The sequence below is a fragment of the Microcebus murinus genome, chromosome 28, assembly GCF_040939455.1.
Source record: "Microcebus murinus isolate Inina chromosome 28, M.murinus_Inina_mat1.0, whole genome shotgun sequence".
NCBI lineage: Eukaryota > Metazoa > Chordata > Mammalia > Primates > Cheirogaleidae > Microcebus > Microcebus murinus.
Window position 1 is genome coordinate 7,559,841 of NC_134131.1, and position 22,685 is coordinate 7,582,525.

At 34.7% G+C, this 22,685-nt stretch overlaps 1 protein-coding gene across 8 annotated transcripts in view; it reads left to right on the forward strand.

Moving 5' to 3' along the window:
* Nucleotides 1-21,211, forward strand: part of CHL1 (cell adhesion molecule L1 like) — a 190,260-nt gene extending 169,049 nt beyond the window's left edge. For 7 of the 8 annotated variants that reach the window (XM_075998462.1, XM_075998465.1, XM_075998459.1 and 4 more), the window contains 9 exons: nucleotides 4,467-4,689; nucleotides 5,974-6,089; nucleotides 6,243-6,447; nucleotides 6,669-6,791; nucleotides 10,136-10,315; nucleotides 13,644-13,805; nucleotides 14,456-14,587; nucleotides 16,316-16,388; nucleotides 20,810-21,211. In XM_075998462.1, the coding sequence (XP_075854577.1) occupies nucleotides 4,467-4,689; nucleotides 5,974-6,089; nucleotides 6,243-6,447; nucleotides 6,669-6,791; nucleotides 10,136-10,315; nucleotides 13,644-13,805; nucleotides 14,456-14,587; nucleotides 16,316-16,388; nucleotides 20,810-21,026 (1,431 nt within the window). In that variant the 3' untranslated portion in view covers nucleotides 21,027-21,211. The remainder of the gene's footprint in view (nucleotides 1-4,466; nucleotides 4,690-5,973; nucleotides 6,090-6,242; nucleotides 6,448-6,668; nucleotides 6,792-10,135; nucleotides 10,316-13,643; nucleotides 13,806-14,455; nucleotides 14,588-16,315; nucleotides 16,389-20,809) is intronic. The other variant, XM_075998466.1, reaches the window with a different exon arrangement.
* Nucleotides 21,212-22,685: the final 1,474 nt, after the last annotated feature.

Genomic DNA, 22,685 nt, shown 5'->3' on the forward strand with positions numbered 1-22,685 from the left:
ATGAAAGTAAATTGCCATTCAACCATTCTGATCCATAATATGCCTCCAACATTGAATTCATTGCATTTTGTGTAAACATAGAACATTTTTTAACATATACTAGAATATAATAATTTATTTCCACACTTCATTTCAGCTATGATTCTGGGAATAATTTTTAAATGATAAAGTTTGGTTTTCTTTTTTCCTCAAATATTGGTCTTTTTGTACTCGTTATATAATCACATGGCCCATCCTTGCAAATTATGTAGTCAATATTGTTATACCAGCATCAGTCCTTTATTTCTATTTCAGTAAAATTAAGGTTTGCAAGTTTAAGATGTAGAAAATTTGAAAAAAAAAATTAGTCACACACAGAAACTAAATATATCCAAGAATAGTATTCATTTCCTTAAATTTGTGGTGGCCATATATAGCTACTATCACATTGTCTTGATAATTTCTGAATTTGTAGTCTGAAATTATGTTAGTCTTTTGTTCTTTTAGAGTATATCTATCTTCTCTTCCTTTAAGTTCCATAGACATTTCCTTACGATAGATAACGTAACTGATTGATATCAATAATATTATGTAATCCTCAGCTCCTCAGAGAAGCACAGTATGTTCCCATAAGGTTAGCTTATTAACCCTCACCACTCCTTTTAGGGTGGCGATGGTCACTCAATGGTGTCAGCCTTATTATTTTATACAGAGAAGCTGAGACTCCCAGAGTTTAGTGACCTCACCCAGACGCCATATGCTGAGTCAAGTTGAAAAACATTATAGAAATCTCTAGTCTTCCTCTCTGCTCCTCTCATTCGTAAATCACTCTTTTCCCCCCAAAAGATACATAAAACTGATTACTTATGTCCTCTTCTTGTACGAGTGGAGCTACACCAAGAAAGTGTTTATAATTTTTCTTTGAAGAGCAAATGACATGTAATTTAGTAATTAATTGACTAGAGGAAGGAAGTAGTCACAGGGATTTGGATCTAGATTGACAGTTACATTCATAATATGTCCCATTGTGTTTCATATTATCTTGAAGTGTCAGCGATCTAATAATTACTAGCATAGCCAATGATGTCTAAGAACATTCATTCTTTGAATATTTTTTTTGTATGAATTACCCTGCAGAAAGAAAGGATTTATGTGCTAGATATTTCCCAAGGGGACAAGCAGATAGAACTGTGAATGAATTACCAGAACCTCTCGAGAGACTGACTCACAGAATAATTTCTGTATAGAAGATAGTGATCAGAGAGCTATAACTTGTTAAAAAATAGTCGATCTTTCACAAAAGGATTAAAAATGAAGATCAGCGCTGAGAACAGTTGTAGATGTCCTTACATTTTGTTTGTTTGAGTGTTTTTGTTTGTTTTTGTTTGTTTGGTTTTTTTTAGCATTTGAACAGGATTTGGTGAAAACTAGCATGTTAAAATTTAAATTAATGATCGGACTAGATTTTCTACTTAGCTTTATTTTCTAAAGTTCACATTTCATATTTTAAAATGAGTCATGACTCGTTCATTTGATAATGTTCTATCTCTCAAAACACACAAAAAAGAATCCACTGCAACTTAGTCAGTTAAATACTTATATCAGGATAATTTTTCTTGATAGTTTCTTGATAGTTTGTTTTAAGCATAAGTATGTATATATGAATTTTAACTTCTTTCAATAAAATAAAAAATTATAATTTCAGAGATACTAGAAACAAAACATATATAAAGCTCAAAGCCCCACTAATATTGGGGAGTAGGAATTCCATAAATTACCTGATTATATGATCACAACCAAGTTGTTTCACTCCTAATGGACCTAGATTTATTATTTCTATTTCACATGTAATAAGAAAATCCACCTGCTTTAAAATGAAATTAAGTGAAATTAAATAGACTACTGTACAACATGGTGACTACAGTTACTAACAACATATTGTATTCTCAAAAATTGCTGAGAGATTAGATTTTAAATGTTTTAACCACAAAATAGAAGTATGTGAGGTAACATGTTATTTCACTTGATTTATCCATTGCACAATGTATACACATTTCAAAACGGTATATGGTGCACTATATATATATGCATATATATATATATATATATGATATTTATTTGTCTGTACTTTGTCACAAAAAAGTGGGTTTTCCAGGTGACTATTTTGGTGAGTGTCAAAATAAGAATTTATGTATTACTGTCAATTCACTTTGAATTAAAATATATATATTACTGCAAAATAAATAAATAAATAAAATGTTCAAAATATTAAAAAATAATAAAGTGGAATTAAGACAATACAGCAATCTGTCCAGTTTCTAGATCTGTCGTTATAACCTTGCTTGGCTAATAGATGTTTTTGAAAATATGTGAGAAGCATAGGCTCTTTTTCTGGAAAATTATATACAAAAGGTCTTCCTAACAATATCACTGGCTTCTCAGATCCTTTGAAGGGCATCCATGGGTCTCATTTAGAGATTCCTAGACCCCAAGTAAAGAACCTCTTTTCTATAGATTCTTTCTTTGTTGACAATTTTGTTGTGGGGAGAAGGTGCTGGCCTTCCTTTCTGCTCTGCCGTTGCTTCTTCTGGTTTATCTTTGCTGGGGAGCTTATGTGAGACTTTTCTGAGATGCTGTTGGCCATTGTCTCTAAGACAAGTATGAAATATCTCTGCTGTTTCTTTAGGAGCTCAGGTATCATAGAGGCTGGTAATATCACAAAAAATATTTTTCTTAAAAGTGGTACAGTTTTATTAAACAAATTGCCAGAGAACTTTATTAAATTTAACTCTTTCCCTTGGAGCAACACATGTGTAAATTGACTAATATTATTTGTACACATTTATCGTCAGTAGGGACTGAAGGAAATTATCATTCCAAATTGCAACATGGCACTAAGAGCCTAATTCATCTAGACAATGCTGAAGACCTTAGTGAACTTATATCCATAACATATTAAAAAAAATATCTTGCAGCAAAATTTTCAAATGAATGCCAGTATAAAAAATGACTATGGGAAATCTCAGAAAGTTTTTGTTTGGTTTTGATTTGATTTTCTCTTATCTAATGTTAATAGTCACCTTGGAATAAGCAGACACTGAAAATTATTTCGGTGACATAGTACTAGGCTTTTAACTTAATTCCAACCAATGCCTCTAATAAGTATTTTAGTAAATTACACTGAGTAAAGAAGCATTACAAATTCTGTAAGATCTCTGTAGATGACATTATAGAATCACCCATATATACAGATAAAATTACTGTTTATATAAATGATTCTTATAATCTAGGACTAAAATCATATTTTTAAATGTATTTTCTATAACTGATACATTTGCATGCACATCCCTATTTTTATGAAATTAAGCAGGTAGTTTAATTCATCTTATGGTTTTTAAATTAAAGTATTGCTCAATTAAAACTAGAGTGGAAATAACCAATTTCCTATACTAGAAATTCTCCTATCAAATGTTCCTATTTTTGCAAAATAAAATAGGTGGTGGAAGTTTATTTTATCTTAAAGAAATGGAAGCAGAAGAGTCAAGAAGCTGGGAAATTATTTTATTACAGAAGAGGAGCTACTGCTTCTTCTGGGTACTAAAGTATAAACATGCATATTCTTCAAAAATAAAGATTTATATAATCTGTCTCTTCCCAAGGAAGAAAAAGAGAGAAGGATGGAATGAGGTGGAGGAAAGAGTTTTCTCTGTAAAGCCATAGAGGGGGGAGACTCATTCACAACCAAAGAATTCATGGTCATGTCTTTTTTGTTTCTGCCAATTCTCTGGGAAAGAAAGGTGGAATGTAGTGGAAAGCATAAGCAAAAGCTAAAACCCTCTGTGGAGTTTCTTTATAAATTCTTTTATATGTGAAAGCTTACACTTAACTACAAGGGCATGATCCAGACATCTAAAGTGTGGGTTTCCCATTACTTGGGGAGATGAAGAATTCATTTTCAGACTTAATGTAATTTGAATGACAAACATTTTTTTTTTTTTTTTTGAGACAGAGTGTCACTTTGTTGCCCAGGCTAGAGTGAGTGCCGTGGCGTCAGCCTGGCTCACAGCAACCTCAATCTCCGGGGCTCAGGTGATCCTCCTGCCTCAACCTCCCAAGTAGCTGGGACTACAGGCATGCATCACCATGCCCGGCTAATTTTTTGTATATATATTTTTAGTTGGTCAATTAATTTATTTCTATTTTTGGTAGAGACGGGGTCTCGCTCAGGCTGGTTTCGAACTCCTGACCTTGAGCAATCCGCCCGCCTCGGCCTCCCAAAGTGCTAGGATTACAGGCGTGAGCCACCGCGCCCGGCCTGACAAACATTTTTCATAACTGCTTCTAAATCAAGAAGGAGGATTTAGATCTCCCAAGAAAGAAATGGTCCTCCCATTGCAGCATTTTTCATTCTACTTAGTGTGGCTCGTCACCATTTCTGAGCCAACATATCTTTGATCGGACTGAATGAGTCTTGCCTTTTGTTTTAGCCTTTGAAATCCATGGAGCAGAATGGACCAGGACTGGAGTACAGAGTGACCTGGAAGCCACAGGGAGCCCCAGTGGAGTGGGAAGAAGAAACAGTCACAAACCACACGTTGCGGGTGATGACCCCCACTGTGTATGCTCCTTACGACGTCCAAGTCCAAGCCATCAATCAGCTGGGCTCTGGGCCTGAGCCTCAGTCCGTGACTCTCTATTCTGGAGAAGACTGTAAGTGATACCCCTGAAGCTCCTTAGCACTTCAATAACAGTTGCTCTCAAATACATTGCATTTATGTCCACAAACATTTGTCTGTTTGCAAAGAGGATATACTAGTGGGAGATTAAAAGAAGCATAACACATGGTGCCTATGTTAAGATTGACTCCCGTTCAGCTGATAGATTGCTAAAGAAGTACATTAAAAGTTTCAAGTTTATTCAGTTTCCTAATAAAGCTGTTTTCTCTATTGAAAATCAAAGACCTGGAATCATTACTGCAATCCTTTAAGCAGCATAACTGTCATAAGGTTTTAAATTGCATTTGTTCTTACTAGTCAAGAACCTCCTAACAGCCACTTGCTGGCATGCTCTGGACCTCACTTGTGTGTCTGGAGTCCTCCTATTACTGATGAGATACAAACCCGGATATGCATATAGAATTATCCACACACACGATTTTGAGGTTCCATTGATATGATCATACTTTTAAATTTTCATACCATAGTAACTGCTGCAAATAGATTCTTGGAAAAAGGAAAGACACTGCATTCTGTATCCCTAATGCATTAATGACATTCTGTATGCACTAATAACATTAGTAGTTATTCTCATTACTCTTCCAGAATCCAAAGTAATAGTTTAATCCAAAAAAAGAAGGAGATTGAGAATGAGAAATGACTAACTCCTTATTCACCTGCTGTCTAAATTCCTCTGCCCCAATAAAAAGGACACAAAACATATCACATGTGAACTAAGACAGTATTAGAATTGGCTACTCTGCGTCTGGTTTATTCCTCTGTTGTAAGAACCCCTATACAATTGGGATAACAACACTCTCCTCCCAGGGTTATCCTAAGGATTACATGAGCCAATCCAGACAGGTAAGGCCCTTAGAATAGTATCTGGCACATAGGGTATGCTCAATTAATGATAGCTGTTATTAATATTTGATTAACAAAATCCTCAAATGATTTTATTTACATTTTTATTTATATTACCAGTCTATAACTTGTTCAGAGGCAAGCTGCCCACAGGATGGTTTCTGATTATATTTTCCCACATTGTGTCCATCTGGAGAGCTTCATTTCTCAGTGTGGGAGAGGCTAGCCTCTTCTCCTAGAAACCACAGGGGCTGATAAAACTGCTGCAGTGCGAAGCTCTCTTGGTTGCCTTTGGAATTGACTTCACGAAAGTGCTTTCCCCAGATTCGACATTACGAAAATCGCCTTTTGAAAAGTATCGTAATGACCATGTTTGGAGGTTATTGAAAGCTAATCGATGTTATGTGCTTAACAGATCCTGATACAGCTCCAGTGATCCACAGGGTGGATGTTATAAACAGCACATTAGTTAAAGTTACCTGGTCAACCATCCCAAAGGACAGAGTGCATGGACGTCTGAAGGGATATCAGGTTTTGATCCTATTTTTGTCTTCTTGTTACTATTGAATTAGTATCTTTCCTGAGAATAAATGAGAATTGATTTTTTTTTTTTTTTTTAGAAGAAGCCTAAAGAGAATCTGCCACCATGGTTGATGTGTTAAAAGATCCCTATTTTCATTGCAGATAAATTGGTGGAAAACAAAAAGTCTGCTGGATGGAAAAACACATCGCAAAGAAGTGAACATTCTCAGATTTTCAGGACAAAGAAACTCTGGGATGGTTCCTTCCTTAGATGCCTTCAGTGAATTTCACCTAACAGTCTTAGCCTATAATTCGAAAGGAGCTGGTCCAGAAAGTGAGCCTTATATATTTCAGACGCCAGAAGGAGGTGAGAGAATAACAAATGTAGAATAATGTCAATGATGGAAATTATCCAACAGCCCTATTAAACATTTTATTCTTATTAGTCATTATTTAATATTTACTCATATGAATTAACTTCTTAACTTCTATACAAATTTGTAATCTAATGGGGCTTTTTTTTTTTGTTTTTTTTTTTTAGAAATTTACTGATTTGTGAGTGTTTATTCTTGGTCTTGTGTTTTCTAGTACCAGAACAGCCCACTTTTCTCAAGGTCATCAAAGTTGATAAAGATACTGCCACTTTATTATGGGGAACACCTAAGAAATTAAATGGAAACTTAACTGGCTACCTATTACAATACCAGATAAGTAAGTAGAAATTTGAATTGGAGGTACCTATTCACTTTCCTTTTTTGGTTGAGTGTTTGGTTTTGCTGTGTTGGAAGTCTAATGATCACTGAAGTCCATGGCTTGTAGGCTGGCAACCTTCTTTATATCACAGGGGTCTGTAAACTGGCTTGCAGGCCAAATCCAGCCTGCTGCCTGTTTTTGAAAATAAAGTTTTACTGGACCATGGCTATGTCCTATTTTTGGCCTGTTGTCCCTAGCTGCCTTCTCACTAGACTGGTAAAGTTGAGTCACTACAACATGCCCTACAAAAGCTAAAATATTTACGCTCTAGCCCTATACAGTAAAGTTTGCCAACCCCTGTTTTAGAAATAAAGCAATGCGACAATGGGCACCACAAAACATGTGTACATATAAGAAGTTTTGAGAATGAAGAAATAAACATGCCAAAGAACAGAGGTTGAAAGTGATGTGATGGAAATTCCAAGCACCTGTAAATAACACATTACACCCTCTCTTCTACTTCAGATACAGGCTTCCAGAGTCAGTCCTTGATACAGACCCAGGCCTTGTATTTATCGAAACCTCTATTGGTAGCCCGCTGGTTCAGAGAGATACTAAGAGGACTAAAGAGTTGTGTTTGGACCACATCTCAGACTAGCTTCTCTGCCCACATGCTGATGTGCCATTGGAGTAAAAACAATGTGCTTCTATGAAATCAGGATCATTTTAAATCAAAGTGCCTCCCATCTCTAACAGTCTTTAAGTCCAAGCATCATCTCAAAATGGAAGTTAGGGGACTGACATCATAGAAAACCTTAGCAACAGTCTCACCTTGAAAATTTTAGACTCTGAGGACATGAATTCCCCAAACACTTGAACTACAGAGACCCAGTCTACACCGCTTACAAAAGTCAACTGGATCAAAGCCCTGATGTGCTACTCTCACATCAGTTCAAGGCTTATAGCTATCCAGATCACATTTTCTCTCTAGCTTCTGATGCCTCGGCTGAATTAAGCACATATGTTTAAATAGATAAAGGCATAATCCCATTAGAGGTAGATTTTAGCATTTTCAAGTGCTTGCTATGTAGCAGGATCAGTACTAAGTAAACTCCCTGCATTACTTCATTAAAATAAAAAATCCATGAGATATGCACTGTCACTGTTTTATAGATGAGGGAACTGAGCTATATAGAGTACATTTACACAGAGTCAAACAGTAAAATTAATATTAAGTAAGGATGCAAACCAAGGTCACTCAGATTCTAGCAGCTGAGCTCTTAACCCTATGCTATTCCCTGAACCAGTTTTCAAAAAAATAGCAAGAACTGAAGATGTTTTAAAATATCAATTTGTTTCATAAAGATATGCCTTTTCCTTATCCAAACAAGAAACAGCTCAACATTAATTAAATTCTAACCTTCACATTGATATGTGTGTAAGATCTACATTTCTTTTATATATAAGTTCTTAGATTATAAGAGAGAAGAAGCTGGAATATTAAAAACTTTAATAATTATTGTACTGTTGATATATGGATTTTTTAACAAAATGGTGTAATTGTATAATTATTTTGCTCTCTATTAATATTAAGTCATTGAGACATTTTAGGGAGTTTATCTTTTTTTGTTATTGCTATTAGATGTTTTCAATTATTATTATTTGTATGTATGAGAACTCTATATATCCTCTCTTGAATTCTTATATTGATTGTAGTAGTTTTTCAGTTGACTTTGTGGCATTTCACAATTATGCTTTCAAATAATCTATAAACAGTGATGATTTTATCTCATTCTTTCCAATGTTTGGATGCCTAGTTTATCTGAGTTTTTTTTTTCATTGATCTAATTGTATTGTATAGAACAAGGAAGGCATTTTATGTCAATAATAATTATAATTTTTTACCTGTATGATATCTTAGACCGAGTGAGGAGAATTTATTTTAGACCTTTTCTTGCCACTAACAGCTCCATTATCTTGGACATGTTTCATCTATTGGACTATTCTCATAGTAATCCTATAGTAATCTGTCCTGTTACACAAAGATCTCTCTGGGTCTTAGAGCTCATGCCCTTGCTAGGTTGCAAATTTTTTGTAAGATGCTATCTGATTCATCTTTTTTCCTTTAGCGCTTTACATGGTGTTTATTACACAGTAGGTATTTAAAAAGTATTTACTGTATTTATTTATTGATTCTGTTATACAGTGAGCACTTATTTGGTGCTATATATTAAACTAGAAACCATAGAAGACACAAGCAAATCATTGACCATATTATTTCCCAAAAGGAGATTAGAAGTATGTAAGTCAAGGATAAAATGAATATATACAATGGAAAAAAAGTTTGTCACTTTTAATAGGTAATATAAAGCTGGAGTGGTTGATTTCTGTATGGCATAGTGATTGAGGGTGTTTCTCTAGAGTCAAAAGGCCATGATTTGGGTTCAAATCCCAGTTTGCCAATTGCTGGCTCTAGATTGAGGCAAGGTACTTCTTGTTGCTAGACTTAAGTTTTCCCATGTATGATATGGTCATGGTAATTGTATGTACCTCATCGAATTAAATGATGATTAGGAATAATTAAGACAACTATTTTCATACCAGGAGCATAAGTGCAGCAAAAATAAAGGACTATGTAACTTGAATTTGTTTTTATCTCAGCATATTGCAAGGGCACAAATGTTTAGATTACATATACTGCCTTCTCCCCACTCGAGTCAGAGCTTCAAGACTGTCCATCCCCCAGACGGTGCACATGGCACCAAAGGGACTATACTCATCCCTTCCTCCCCCTCCCACCTGCCCGACACCCAGTGAATGTTACTTCTATATGTGCACATAAGTGTTGACCAATTTGCTGGTGAGTACATGTGGTGCTTGTTTTTCATTCTTACGATACTTCACTCAGTAGAATAGGCTCCAGCTCTATCCAGGATTATACAAGAGGTTCTACATCACCATTGGCTTTTTTGTGGCTGAGTAGTACTCCATGGTATACATATACCACATTTTATTAATCCACCCATGGATTGATGGACACTTGGGTTGTTTCCACATCTTTGAAATTGTGAATTGTGCTGCTATAAACATTCTAGTGCAGATGTCTTTTTTATGGAATGTCTTTTTTTCCTTCGGGTAGATGCCCATTAATGGGATTGGTGGATAAAATGATAGTTCTACCTGTAGCTCTTCGAGGTATCTCCACATTACTTTATACAGAGGTTGTACTAGTTTGCATTCCCACCAGCAGTGTATGAGTGTTCCTATCTCTACTTTTTGATAAAAGCCATTCTCACTGGACTTAAGTGAATTGTTAAGTACTGTGAAATTTGAGGTGGTGTTCTTCACATTTATTTCTTTAGTAAATGACACCTATGAGATCGGAGAATTAAATGATATCAACATTACAACTCCGTCAAAGCCCAGCTGGCGTCTGTCAAACCTCAGTGCAACAACCAAGTACAAATTCTACTTGAGGGCTTGTACTTCCAAGGGCTGCGGAAAACCAATCACTGAGGAAAGCTCCACGTTAGGAGAAGGGAGTAAGTACATAAGGCGTCTGTATGCTGCATCTTTCTAAACAACTGCCCTGAAAGGAAACCACCACCCTAGTCATTGTAAATGAGAAATGATTGCGATCCAAATCCGTCTGACCTTCTGTCTTCCACTGCCATAGACACCAGATTTACTAATCTTGTTTATAAAGTTCACATTGTCTCAATTTATGGATTTCTGCACAACAGCAATCACATTGTGGCTTAGTGTATACAAGGTCAGGAACTGTAATTTTTCTTAATTAAATGGGGGACAGAAGGTCATAAAGGTATTCACAAGGTTAGCAGAGGGATATTTTTCTTTTGGAAATGTTTCCATACAAATAGTTGTTTCTTGCCTCCATAGACATTTTGATACACAGATCTGATATATCTCCCTTCCATGCCTTGACTCATATACATTGACTCATATGTCAATTTTATTTTACTGTCTAGTGATTTGATGTCAGATGTCTGGCGTGAAATGGCCCATAAGTCTCTTGTTTCACTGGTAGTACAATTCTCCTAATTCAATTATACTTTTCTATTTTTTTCCTACCTTATCACCATTTACCTTCCCAAATTATTTCTTCAATTACGATTTTCGCAATGTTCTTGCTAAGCTTTCTATAATATCAAGAGGGCCTTAGCAGAGAAATATGAAGGAAAATGGATTAGAGGAACTGATATACACACTAAGTTTAAAAAGAAAGGCTTATGTAGCATTTATCCTGGACAGGCATGGACATATGTTTGGCAAAAGGAAGAGGGAAACGAGAGATGGCAGGAAAGGAAAATAGAAAGCATCATTTATTTACCATGTACCATGCATCAGACTGTGTTTTGGATGCTTTTCCAAATTGTTGATTAGAAAATGGTAGAGCCAATGGAAAAAAAAAAAAAAACATCAGGAAGAGGAGGAAATAGTAAAAAAGAAAATTAAATTGTCTGTTATTTATTAAAGATGTTATATTAAAATATATTCAAGCTTGCAAATCACAGTAAATGTATGTATTTGTATGAGAATGGTTATGCTCTGATCTTTACTGTCAGTTTGTTTCTTCCTCTTATTATTACTACTGTGTCTAAATAATAAAGGACTTATGTTTTCCTCAGATGCCCTAAGTATCTAAAACTTGTTTATATGGGGAAAGTGTTCAAATAATTTTTCCCCCAAAACCCACAGATCGTTCCCAAGGATGAATTGAACACCAAGTGAAATGAAGAACTCCTTTGTCTCTTCATAAACATTAGACTTAAAGATGGTGATTAAAAAACTTTCTAGTAACTGAAAAGGTCTTATTTCTCAAGATTTCAAACTGGCATCAAGTATTCAATGCAAAGAAGAGAAGTCAGAGTGGTAGTAGTCTAAATGTGCAACTTGTGCATTTTTTAAAAAAAAAACAGAGTTTAAGGCATGGGGATGGGAGCTATTTTGATAGAACCAAGACCATAATATGCATGAGAAGTGCTAATCCCATTCTTGCCATTTTGCAGCAGGTCAGAAAAAAATATTCACAGAATTGCCTTACAGCTGTGATACATTCTAGTATACAAGTTGAAAAATTTGGTCTTGGTTGCATTCATGCTTAAGAAATTGTTTTTTGGAGGATGGAAATGCTGTTTGTGTGATTTTATAACTGATGCCACATCTTTTTCTTCAAACTAAAACTATAACTAATATGCTCGTGTGTCTTAAAGCAGATTTCTTCACTGTCTTCTGTTTTAGTAATTTTAAAATGTTCCTTACGAGTGTGTTTGTGCTCTTTTTCAGGAATCTGCATTTTCAGTATTCCAGCTACTGCCCCCTTCCCCAGTTGACACTGATTTCTCTTCTGTAGGCATGTCTTGCCATATTTACAGGAAAAAAAAAATAATTGTAATCTCTTTTCCCACTGAATTTCAACATGATCCATATATATATATATATATATATATATATATATATATATATATTTCCAATGAGGAGATACAGCATTCTGAAATAATGACTTTTGTGCAAATTAGAATCTACTACTGTTTATCTTTCTTCTTGTTGTTCTGCCTAAATAGATCATTGTAAAGTTATTTGGCATTTATTCAAAGAATGGGGTTTGGTCCACAAGCATTTCTTTTTCTGATTGTGTTTTGGTTGTCATGTCAATTTTCAAGTGAATCACATTCCTTAATCTAAGTGGGAGAGGAAAAAAATGGAGTTAATCAGAAATACTCCTTTTGTGTCTTTAGTGATTTGAATAAATCACTTGCTTTTGCTCTATTTTTCAAAAGCTTGCACTACTTAACATTATACTAATATTTCTGTTTTTCAAGGTCAAAATTAATTGTATTCTGTTTCAATGGTGCTCAATCTTAAAGGCTTTGCTCATATAACTGGCCTTATTTCTCCCATGGTGCCACTTTTAATGAAGCCTGTTTGTTATTTAGTAACTATATAATCAATTTTTATTCTATAGTGGAGAGATATAACTAAATATTGATGTGGGACATATTACCACTTAAAATAGAGTTTCATAACCCCTTATATTTTCAGTAAGGAACATATTTTATTTCATGTATAAATCGCTAATATCTTCTGGCTTATATTTACTATATTGAGTGGATTCCTAACAAAACTATGGATCAAATACAAAAATATTTTATATATTTGGTTACAAGATCAGAAATGAATATATTCTAATTAAACTTGATTCATTTTGATATGCTACTATGACTTCTACTATTAACATATTGACACATTGATCTTTTTTGAAAATTATTAATTTCTCACACCATTTTCAAAATGTCACTAAAACCATTCCATTTTTATGTACCTATAAACCTGAACTTTATGTAGCTTAAGTTTCTGTAAATTTCAAATATTTATGATGGTATTCCATCAGCATTTATGCAGGAGATTAAGGCTAAAAGAAGTAGTTAGTTAAAATCATAATAACATAGCAATTTATAGCAATCAATTATAAGTCAAAAAGGCCATATTCCATTTCCCACTAGGTTTATGAAAATCCAAGTTGCACAAACTTATACTGCATAATATTTTAAAGTCTATGGCTTTGAGCCATTCATGTGACCAGGCAGATTTATAGTAACATTCCATCCACAAGTATATCATCTTAAATAGCCATGAATTGAATTCATTTCATTTATTCCATTTCAGTATATTCAAAAAGAAAGTCTTGAAATGTTGATTTTCTTGATTTCCTGGTAATTCAAGAACTGTCTAAGAAAAAGATGGTATAAGTGGCTTTCTTATTCATCTCAAATAACAATATTTTTTACCTTTTATGTCCTGCTTTTCAATGATTGCAATTTATATGATTTAACTGTGTACGTTTCTTAGGTAAAAGTATCGGGAAGATATCAGAAGGAGTAAATCTTACTCAAAAGAATCACCCAGTAGAGGTACTTGAGCCAGGAGCTGAACATATAGTTCGCCTAATGACTAAGAATTGGGCTGATAATGATAGCATTTTTCAAGATGTAATTGAGACAAGAGGGAGAGGTGAGAAATGAGATTATATTTGGGGCAGTCTCAGACAGTAAATCTGTGTCCTGTACATCATTCAATGTTACATAGATCCTATATTAAAGATAAAAATATGAAGTACATTAGCTATATAAACCATAATGTCAATTTATTTTGGCATAACATTTTAAAACTGTCAAAATGAAAAATGTTCCACGATGGTCCAACTTTTCCCTGATTGTTTATATCAGAGTTGTTGCCTAAAAATATCTCCTGCTAGTTAACACATGTTAATAACACAAACTAAAAGGAAAAGAAAAATGAAACAAAACCAAACCCGCTGAGGCTCCATGGAGACCTGCTTATAACCAAGGCAGCTTGTGCTTTGCTTTCTTCCTGCTGCTTCTGTATTTAATGTCATTTGCCTTCACTGTCCTTCCTTGGTTTTCCTCCTCTGAATCAAATGCAACTTCAAAAGGCCCATCCTAAATAAAGAAGGAAAGATTTATCCATGTTCCCTCATTGAATTGTCCTTTGAATCGCATTCCCTCTGGGGTCATGCAAAAGAAAAACAAAATTGATTCTGATTTTGTATATTTAAAAAGGATGTCTGATTTTCTCGAAAGTTGCATGATTTCAAAGACTGTTTCTAGTGTTCAATGCTGTGACTTCTCTTTATACAACAGAATATGCTGGTTTATATGACGACATCTCCACTCAAGGCTGGTTTATTGGCTTGATGTGTGCGATTGCTCTTCTCACACTAATATTGTTAACTGTTTGCTTTGTCAAGAGGAACAGAGGTGGAAAGTACTCAGGTAAAACTGTTTCTTCGTGGGATTTTCAACTTATTAAATCGTATTTTCCGGGAGGCATTCATCAGAGACATTTTCTTTTAATTACACATTTAATTCAAATTTCTATTAGCAAATTAGACATACAACGTACTGAGAGGAAAAACATTGTTAAATTAACTAACCAAAGGGAATATGTATGGGCTGGTATATTGTTTCCAGTTGATTACTTGTTTCTAGTTTCTAGTACTTAAAATAAGCTCTAACAAGGCTGATAATATTTCTAAGCTTTTATTGTCTATCTGTAAAATATCAGAGATATTGAGAAGACATATTATTAAGTTGCACATGTTTTAATATTTTAAGAATAAGGGGTCTATGTATAGCATGCCCCTTTTAATATCCATATACAACTCGGATTTTTCGCACTAGTGCATTCTAATAGTACTGGCTCCACTAGGCATCTTTGTTAGAGTTGACCATTGCTGGGAATGCATTCTTTATTATTATGACATGTGTTGAATACACTGCCTCTTGAATTAATGGCACATAAAATGCAAATAAAAACCATTGTAGTTGTGAATATAATGTTTGCCTTTTCTTTAATTTCATTCAACTTCCAAATTTGTTTTGTCTTTTTCGGAGATATATATTGTATTAATATTATATTTTGCTTAGTATAAAATATTTTTATATAAAATATAGGGAGATTTAAATCCCATTTCTATTACTTTGATAATGTTCAAATTAGTGAGAAGTTCCTTATTGGCTTATGATTCATCCAGCAAATTTTTTGGGGGGAAGCCATCCTGTACAAGAAAATAAAATTTCTAAGTTTTTGCAAAACGACATGGATAGTTTATACAGTTATAATACATTTTGTTTTTTTCCTCTGAATTTGCATGATTATAAATTAGGTTCACAAGGACAAATGAGCATTCTAACTAATTAATTGGAAACTTGAAAGAGATATAGCATTCCTCTTTATTTCCAACAAATAATCATTTGTGAAGCGTGGCCCTATCCAAATTCTAAAGTCATTTCCTCAAATCATTTCCTTAAAAGGAAAAAAAAAATCAGCATTTCATATCATAGGGCAACTAAGAAAATCTCCTAGCTCTCTGCATATAGTAGCAAAAAGTTCCATGAAGAAGGATTTTCATATGAGTTTTTTATTTTAATAAAGGGACCACAAGAGCTTTCCTATCCTGTATCCTATGGTAGAATAAATCTAAATTTAAAATATCAGTGTAGACTTGAATATTCAGATTGTTGCAGCAATTTTCAGTAAGAGAGTGCTATAGAACAAAATGTTTGACTTTTTAAATACACTTTAGTTTAAGACATAGATCTGATAAGAACCTATGTCATCTTCGAAAAGTTTGGACAGTAAAATGACTATTCAGTAATTTGGTCTTCATTGAGAGATCAAACTAAGTTGGAGTCTTCCAATAACACTTTTTGTCCACATACGTTGGAATAGTCAGATGAAGATCTGCAACATGCTGCACATCTGATAACAAATAAGTAGAATCCAGCAAATCTTTTTTCTTTTTTGTTTACAGTCAGAGATAACTGTTACAGATACAGGAATAAAAAAACAATCAAGCAACAACAAAAAAACTTGCCTCACTGGTTTCAAAAGATTTGAGCAATGCTGTTCTTATCGATTGCCTATCTTTCAACAGCACCGCTAGAATGTCTTTAAAAATTCATGGTATTACTTTCCTTCTGTTGTTTCCTTATTTTTAGTGAAAGAAAAGGAAGATTTGCATCCAGATCCAGAAGTTCAGTCAGTAAAAGATGAAACCTTTGGTGAATACAGGTAAACGTTAATATAAGCATTTTAAAATGTATTAAAACATATATTAAACATGTAACATCAAGTTATAAGCTTAAATGTATAAAAATCTTTTTATTCTTATAATAAAATTTACCGAACTAAATTGTAATGCCCCTATAAAGAATATTTTGTGCAATCAGGACCTACTTAAGTGATAGCAACTGATTTTCCATGTGCAAGGGTGGGGGATCTATAAAGAATTACAGTTCAGGTATGAGTGTGTGTTAGGACACTTTTCTTGAGGCTTTGTGTGTAACACAAGGACACTATTTTTATTGAAGTTGAATGTGTATTTGAGGTAGCTAAAACATCTTGCAGCCACTCTTTCACACTACCATTATGAACTCAGATTGTATTCACTTTGCAGCCACCAATACATATCTGTATACCTACTGTGTGTACCTGCAAAGGTAAATAAGTTACAAATCCTGTCCTCTAAATGAACTTAGTATGCAGAGAAAAAAAAACTTTTACATGTAAATACTGTAATTAATTAAACAGAACAAGTGAGCACAAGAGGAAGCAACTATTTATGCATAGGAGAGATTTTGGGGAAAAGATCATCTAAAAGAGACAGGCTAGGCCATAAAGGATGAAAAATAAGGAAGGAAGGAAGGAAGGAAGGAAGGAAGGAAGGAAGGAAGGAAGGAAGGAAGGAAGGAAGGAAGGAAGGAAGGAAGGAAGGAAGGAAGGAGGGAAAAGAGAAAGAAAGGAAGGAAGAATGAATGAATGAATGAATTTTGGAACTTTGTAAATTGTGCTCATTACTGTGGTATTAGTTATCAGTTGCTTCATAACAATTACCCCCTAAAACCTGACAGCTTAGAACAATGACCATTTATTATTTCAAAGTTCTCATGAGTCAGGAATTCAGGCATGGCTTAGCTAGGTGCTTCTGATTCAAAGTCTTTCGTGAGGTTGCAGAAAGACTTCGACCAGGGGTTGTGGTCTCATCTAAAGGCTTGGCTGGAGCAGAATCTACTTCCTAGGCCACTCATGTGGCTGTTGGCAGGATTTAGTTCTCTACAGACTGTTGAAACAAGAAGCTCCAATTCTTCACACACCAGAGATCATCCTTAGTTTGATACCATGTGGGTTTCTTTCTTGCTTCCTGTTTCTTTCTTTTCTTTTTTTTTTTAATTTCAGCACATTATAGAGATACAAATGTTAAGGTTATGTATATTGCCCTTGCCACCCACCCTCCTTGAGTCAGAGCTTCAAGTGTGACCATGCCCCTTTTTTGTTTTGTTTTATTTTTGAGACAGAGTCTTACTCTGTCACTCCAGGGAGAGTGCTGTGGCATCATTATAGCTCGCTGCAACCTCAAATTCCTGGACTCAAGTGATCCTCTTGCCTCAGTCTCCTGCGTAGCTGGGCTTACAAGCACATGCCACAATGCCTGGCTAGTTTTTCTGTTAATATTTTTGGTAGAGACAGGGGTCTCACTTTTGCTCAAGCTAGTCTCCAACTCCTGAGCTCAAACAGTCCTCCTGCCTTGGCCTCCTGGAGTGCTAGCATTACAAGTGTGAGTCACCACACCTGCCCACCATGTGGATTTCTTTTTAGGGTAGTTCACAAAATGGCATATGGCTTTCTTCAGAGCAAGCAAGAGAGCAAGAGAGAGTAGTATCCTAGTTGGAAGCCATAGTCCTTTCAGAATCTAATCTTGGAAGTGCTATCTCATTGCTTCATAGAATTCTATAGGAGGGAGTCAATAAGTTTAACCCACATTCAAAGGGAGAAGATTATAGAAGGGCTCAAATTCCATGAGACAGGGATCACAACTTTTCAAAATATTTTTGAAAGACAATTGATATTATTTCAGTTTTATAGGTAGGAAAACTAAAACAATGCCTTGTTGGGAAACTCATTTCCCCTTTCTCTGCTGCTTGTTTAAAAAGATAGGTAACATCATACCCTGCATTATTTGATTATATCCTTTTAAAGTAATTCATGTTTTTCAACCTCTTTCTCCAAAACTGCACATTCATCAGGAAAATTGTCTATGTTCCACATTGTCCCAGGAGACAGTTTTACCAGATACTGTGCCCTTCCACAACATGAACCCTCAACCTTCTAGATTCTGCTAATCAGTTTCTTCATTATTTTTATTTACTATTCATTTCTGGCTCTTAAGCCAATGCTACATCTTTTTTTCTTGATTTGTTTTTGTAACTGCAATATCCTAATTCTAGAGCCAATGACTGTATCAGTCAGGATGGTTTGTGTTATGCTTCTGTCAAAAACAACTGTAAGTGCTTTTTATTTGTCAAGTGAGGTGTAGTTATGTGTCCTACCCAGATTACTCTGATCATCTTGGTCACTTAGGAGCACTGGTTAGTGGATGAGGGATGTAGGGTCACCACAAAAATGGAAACAGAACATGGCAAATGTTTTTTTTTTTTATTTTTTTATTTTTATCCCATGACTTTATTGTATGGTTAGAAAGGCGGACGAGCAGAAGAGAAAGAGGCGGGACAAAAGACTTTAAAGTCTTCTTTCTTCAGATGTATGCACAGGCGATTATATTATGAGTAGGATTATAATACAATTTATTTTTCCTAATGAAGAGCTTCAGTGAAAGCATCACGTTTTTCTTGAATTTCTCTAACTTTCTTGAGGTCTTCGGCCAGCTGAACTCATTTACCAGTAAGCAATTTAACCTTCTTCTCACCGGCTTCAGCAAAATCTTCCAATATCTCTTTAACGTTTCTCTCTGATCGCCTAACTTCGGTGTTTGCAAGTTGCTGCCTTAAAGTATTTGCCGTGATAGCAAACACGCGTTGTAAATTGAGCACTGGCTTTAAATCTTCCACTTGAAAGTGACATATGTCACCTTTGCTCACTTTTTTTTTTTTTTTTGGGCCAAAGCAAGTTAAATGTTGATATGTAATTCAGAGTGGGAAGGAAAGCATCACCCTGCCATGTTCCCAGAAAGCTGAGAGCCAGACATATTGGATGAACATCACTGATCAATACCACATGTTATAAAGTGCTATACACATTTTAATTATATTTTTTTCCACATTCTTCTTTTTGAGAATTTTCTAAGATCATTTTATTTGGTGTACAGCTTCATCATACAGTAGGAGTAGGCACTTAAAAAATCTTGATCAAACATCTAGTGGATTGTATCAATGGATTGGCATTTTACTAACTTAGAGTTGCTTTTGTTGAAAAACAAAACCCATCCCATAAATGTAGTATACTTATATTATTTATGGTCTTAAAATGCCAGCCATTACTTTCTGTTTTAATTTAACAAACTTGAGTTTCCAACTATATTAACCAGTTTGGTATGAGCATCGACTATAGTCAATGCCACTAAGTTTTCATTTATCAAAATAAAATTGTGAACATTTAAAAATAACATAATGGAAACATATATGTATATGTTATCTATTCTGATTTACATTACAAGTAAAGCTGCCTGTAAAGTAAAACAAGCTTTCAGTGCTTTAAAGCTTTCCTCATCACATAAGAGCAAAATATTTTCGTTGTTAAGGTACAGCACAGACTATCTTGCGGACTATGAGTGCCGGCGGTGGGCAAGGTTTCTCGACTGGTGAGCACCATACTGAAGTGGTTAAAGAATGCTCTTTAGTTTCCAGAAACAGAATATGGTTGATTATCCTAAACAAAAGAGATATTTTTAGAAGGATATGGGAAAATCTCCTTGATCAAAAGTAAAGACAGAAGATCAAGACATGGGGTCTGGAAATTCCAAAAGTTCAGGAAAGCAGGGGAAGTAACATTTGTCCTCTGTCTTAGTCCATTAGGGCTGCTAAAATAAAACACCATCAAATGAGTGGCTTACAAACAACAGAAATTTATTTTTCACAGTTCTGTAGTTTGGGAAGTGTAAGGTCAAGTTGCCGACATTATCAATGTCTGGTTAGGGTCCACTTTCTGGTTCATAGATGGTACCTTCTCACTGTGTCCTCACATGGTAGAACACATTTGGAGCCTCTTCTATAAGGGAATAAATCCCCTTCATGAGGGTTCTACCCGCTTGGCCTAATCAATTCCTAAAGGCTCCACTTCCTAACACAATCACATTGGTGACTAGGTTTCAGCACATACATTTTGGGGGAACACAGACATTCAGACCAGAGGAACCACCATGATGTCAACAAGTCCCACTAAAGCTAAGCTCCCCATTTTAAAGGGAAGCAGATAAGTTGCGAATATTAGAAAATTGTTTCTCAATTACCCACAATGTACAAATCGGTTATGACTTTTTGGACATTTATTTGTGGAATTGTCATTTGGGTTTTACATATCTGTGTTCAATGCTAATATGAATGTCCTGAAACTTACAAGATTTTACCAATTGTGAATGAATCTTGCTTTATACGAATATGAGTATTAGATTTTGTTAAACTGTTCTTTTTGTTTTCTAGTGACAGTGATGAAAAACCTCTCAAAGGAAGCCTCCGGTCCCTTAATAGGGATATTCAGGCCACAGAAAGCGCTGACAGCCTGGTTGAGTACGGAGAAGGAGAGCATGCCCTGTTCAATGAAGATGGATCATTTATCGGCGCTTATGCCGGATCTAAAGAGAAAGGATCTGTTGAAAGCAATGGAAGTTCTACAGCAACTTTTCCACTCCGGGCATAAATAAAACCCTTTTAAGCCACATAACTGGTTCACCTCAACCTTCTGTATGTATCTGTTCAAGGGAGCAAGACATTCATATAGGAATAGAGACATGTTGGCTGAAGATTTCATCCAAAAATTCAACAGTCTGCAATTATGTTGAGAAATAGCACTGCCTTCAAAAAATAAAATACCAACCCCATCCAGCCTATGTTTCGTTTTTGTTTTCTGTTTTTGTATCCGGTGCTCAAAATGCAGAACACAGAACAAATCCTGTATTTAGATTCGCTGTAATGGAATCCAAAGTACCCATTCAGTGTACTCCGTATTTGCCTGATTTAACTGTTCGATGTGTTTGCATAGCTGTTGCTACCTTGTGGGTTCATCTCTATATGCACGTTTGTATTCAGTCTCTGAGAAATGTCTTAGTGACTGTGCTTCACTACAGGTTAAAAAATCATAGGCAAACTGGTTATTTAAAATGTAAAAAGGAATAAGAATGTCTTATTAAAACAGTTCATTAAATATATACAGTCTAAATTTATTATTTAAAATTTAGTAGCAAAAGTCTTAGGTAAACAATCAACTAGTATTTATTGAGCTCCTAACTATTTGCCCAGAGATGGTTATGTGTAAACAGAATTATAACTTGCTCAGTTTCAACATGAATTCTTTTTTATTTGTATCAGTTATGACATACACAAGCATCTTTTTTTTTTTTTTATGTTTTGTTTTGTTTTCTGTTTTTTCCTTAGACTACATTTAGCTGCAAAGGAAGCAGTAGTCAGAAGATTATTTTATTAAAGGATAAGCATAAGGGATCCATTGTTCTGGATTATAATAGCTGTATCTATTTAATATCTTCATTTCTAAATTCACCTCTTTTACCTTTTTCTATGTTTATATAATGGTATGCGTGCACATATTTCATGAATGCATTGTACATATTTTGTTAATATTTACACGATTTAAAATATAGATGTGTTTTATTTTGGAGTGATAAAAAGAACATTAACAGGCATGTGTGTACAGCTAGAGTATATAGTAAGATACCATTTTCATCATTTCAGATCTACGACCCATAACATGAGGTTCTGAAATGGAAGACTTTGTATAAAGCATTTGGATTTTGTTCTTCTATTGCTTTGTTCAACAGTCTCAAAATAAAATATCATATGAATATTGAGGGAAATGTCTTCATATTTTTCAAAATAAGTTTTTTCTTATTGAGTGTACTCCTACCCCAGCCACCCCCCCAACAAAGAAAAACTGTTTACAGTAGAAATTCCTATATGTATGTTTGCCTATATCACATTTTAAAACATCTTTATGGTGACACTTTTTCCTCCTATGTTCTTCTTCTGTCAAAGTGAGTACAAATTCAGGGAATTCATTTCCTGGTACATGGGATGTTGGTCCTTTTAAAATTGTACACCAAGTTGTTTTAAAACCAGTATGAAGGATTGTGCGTATGTATCCATAAAGTTGTGTTCAACTTTTCATTTTATGGAAACATTTTTTTCTCCTTACCCTGAAATTCTTAACTGTGTTTAAGTGAAATCAACTCACATATTTTGCTTTATTTTTTGTACTGTTATTATTGGTATTGAATTCTCAGCGTTGATTTATGTGATGCCTTATATTTCTTGAGGACCAAAATTAGGGGCATTGATAATGACC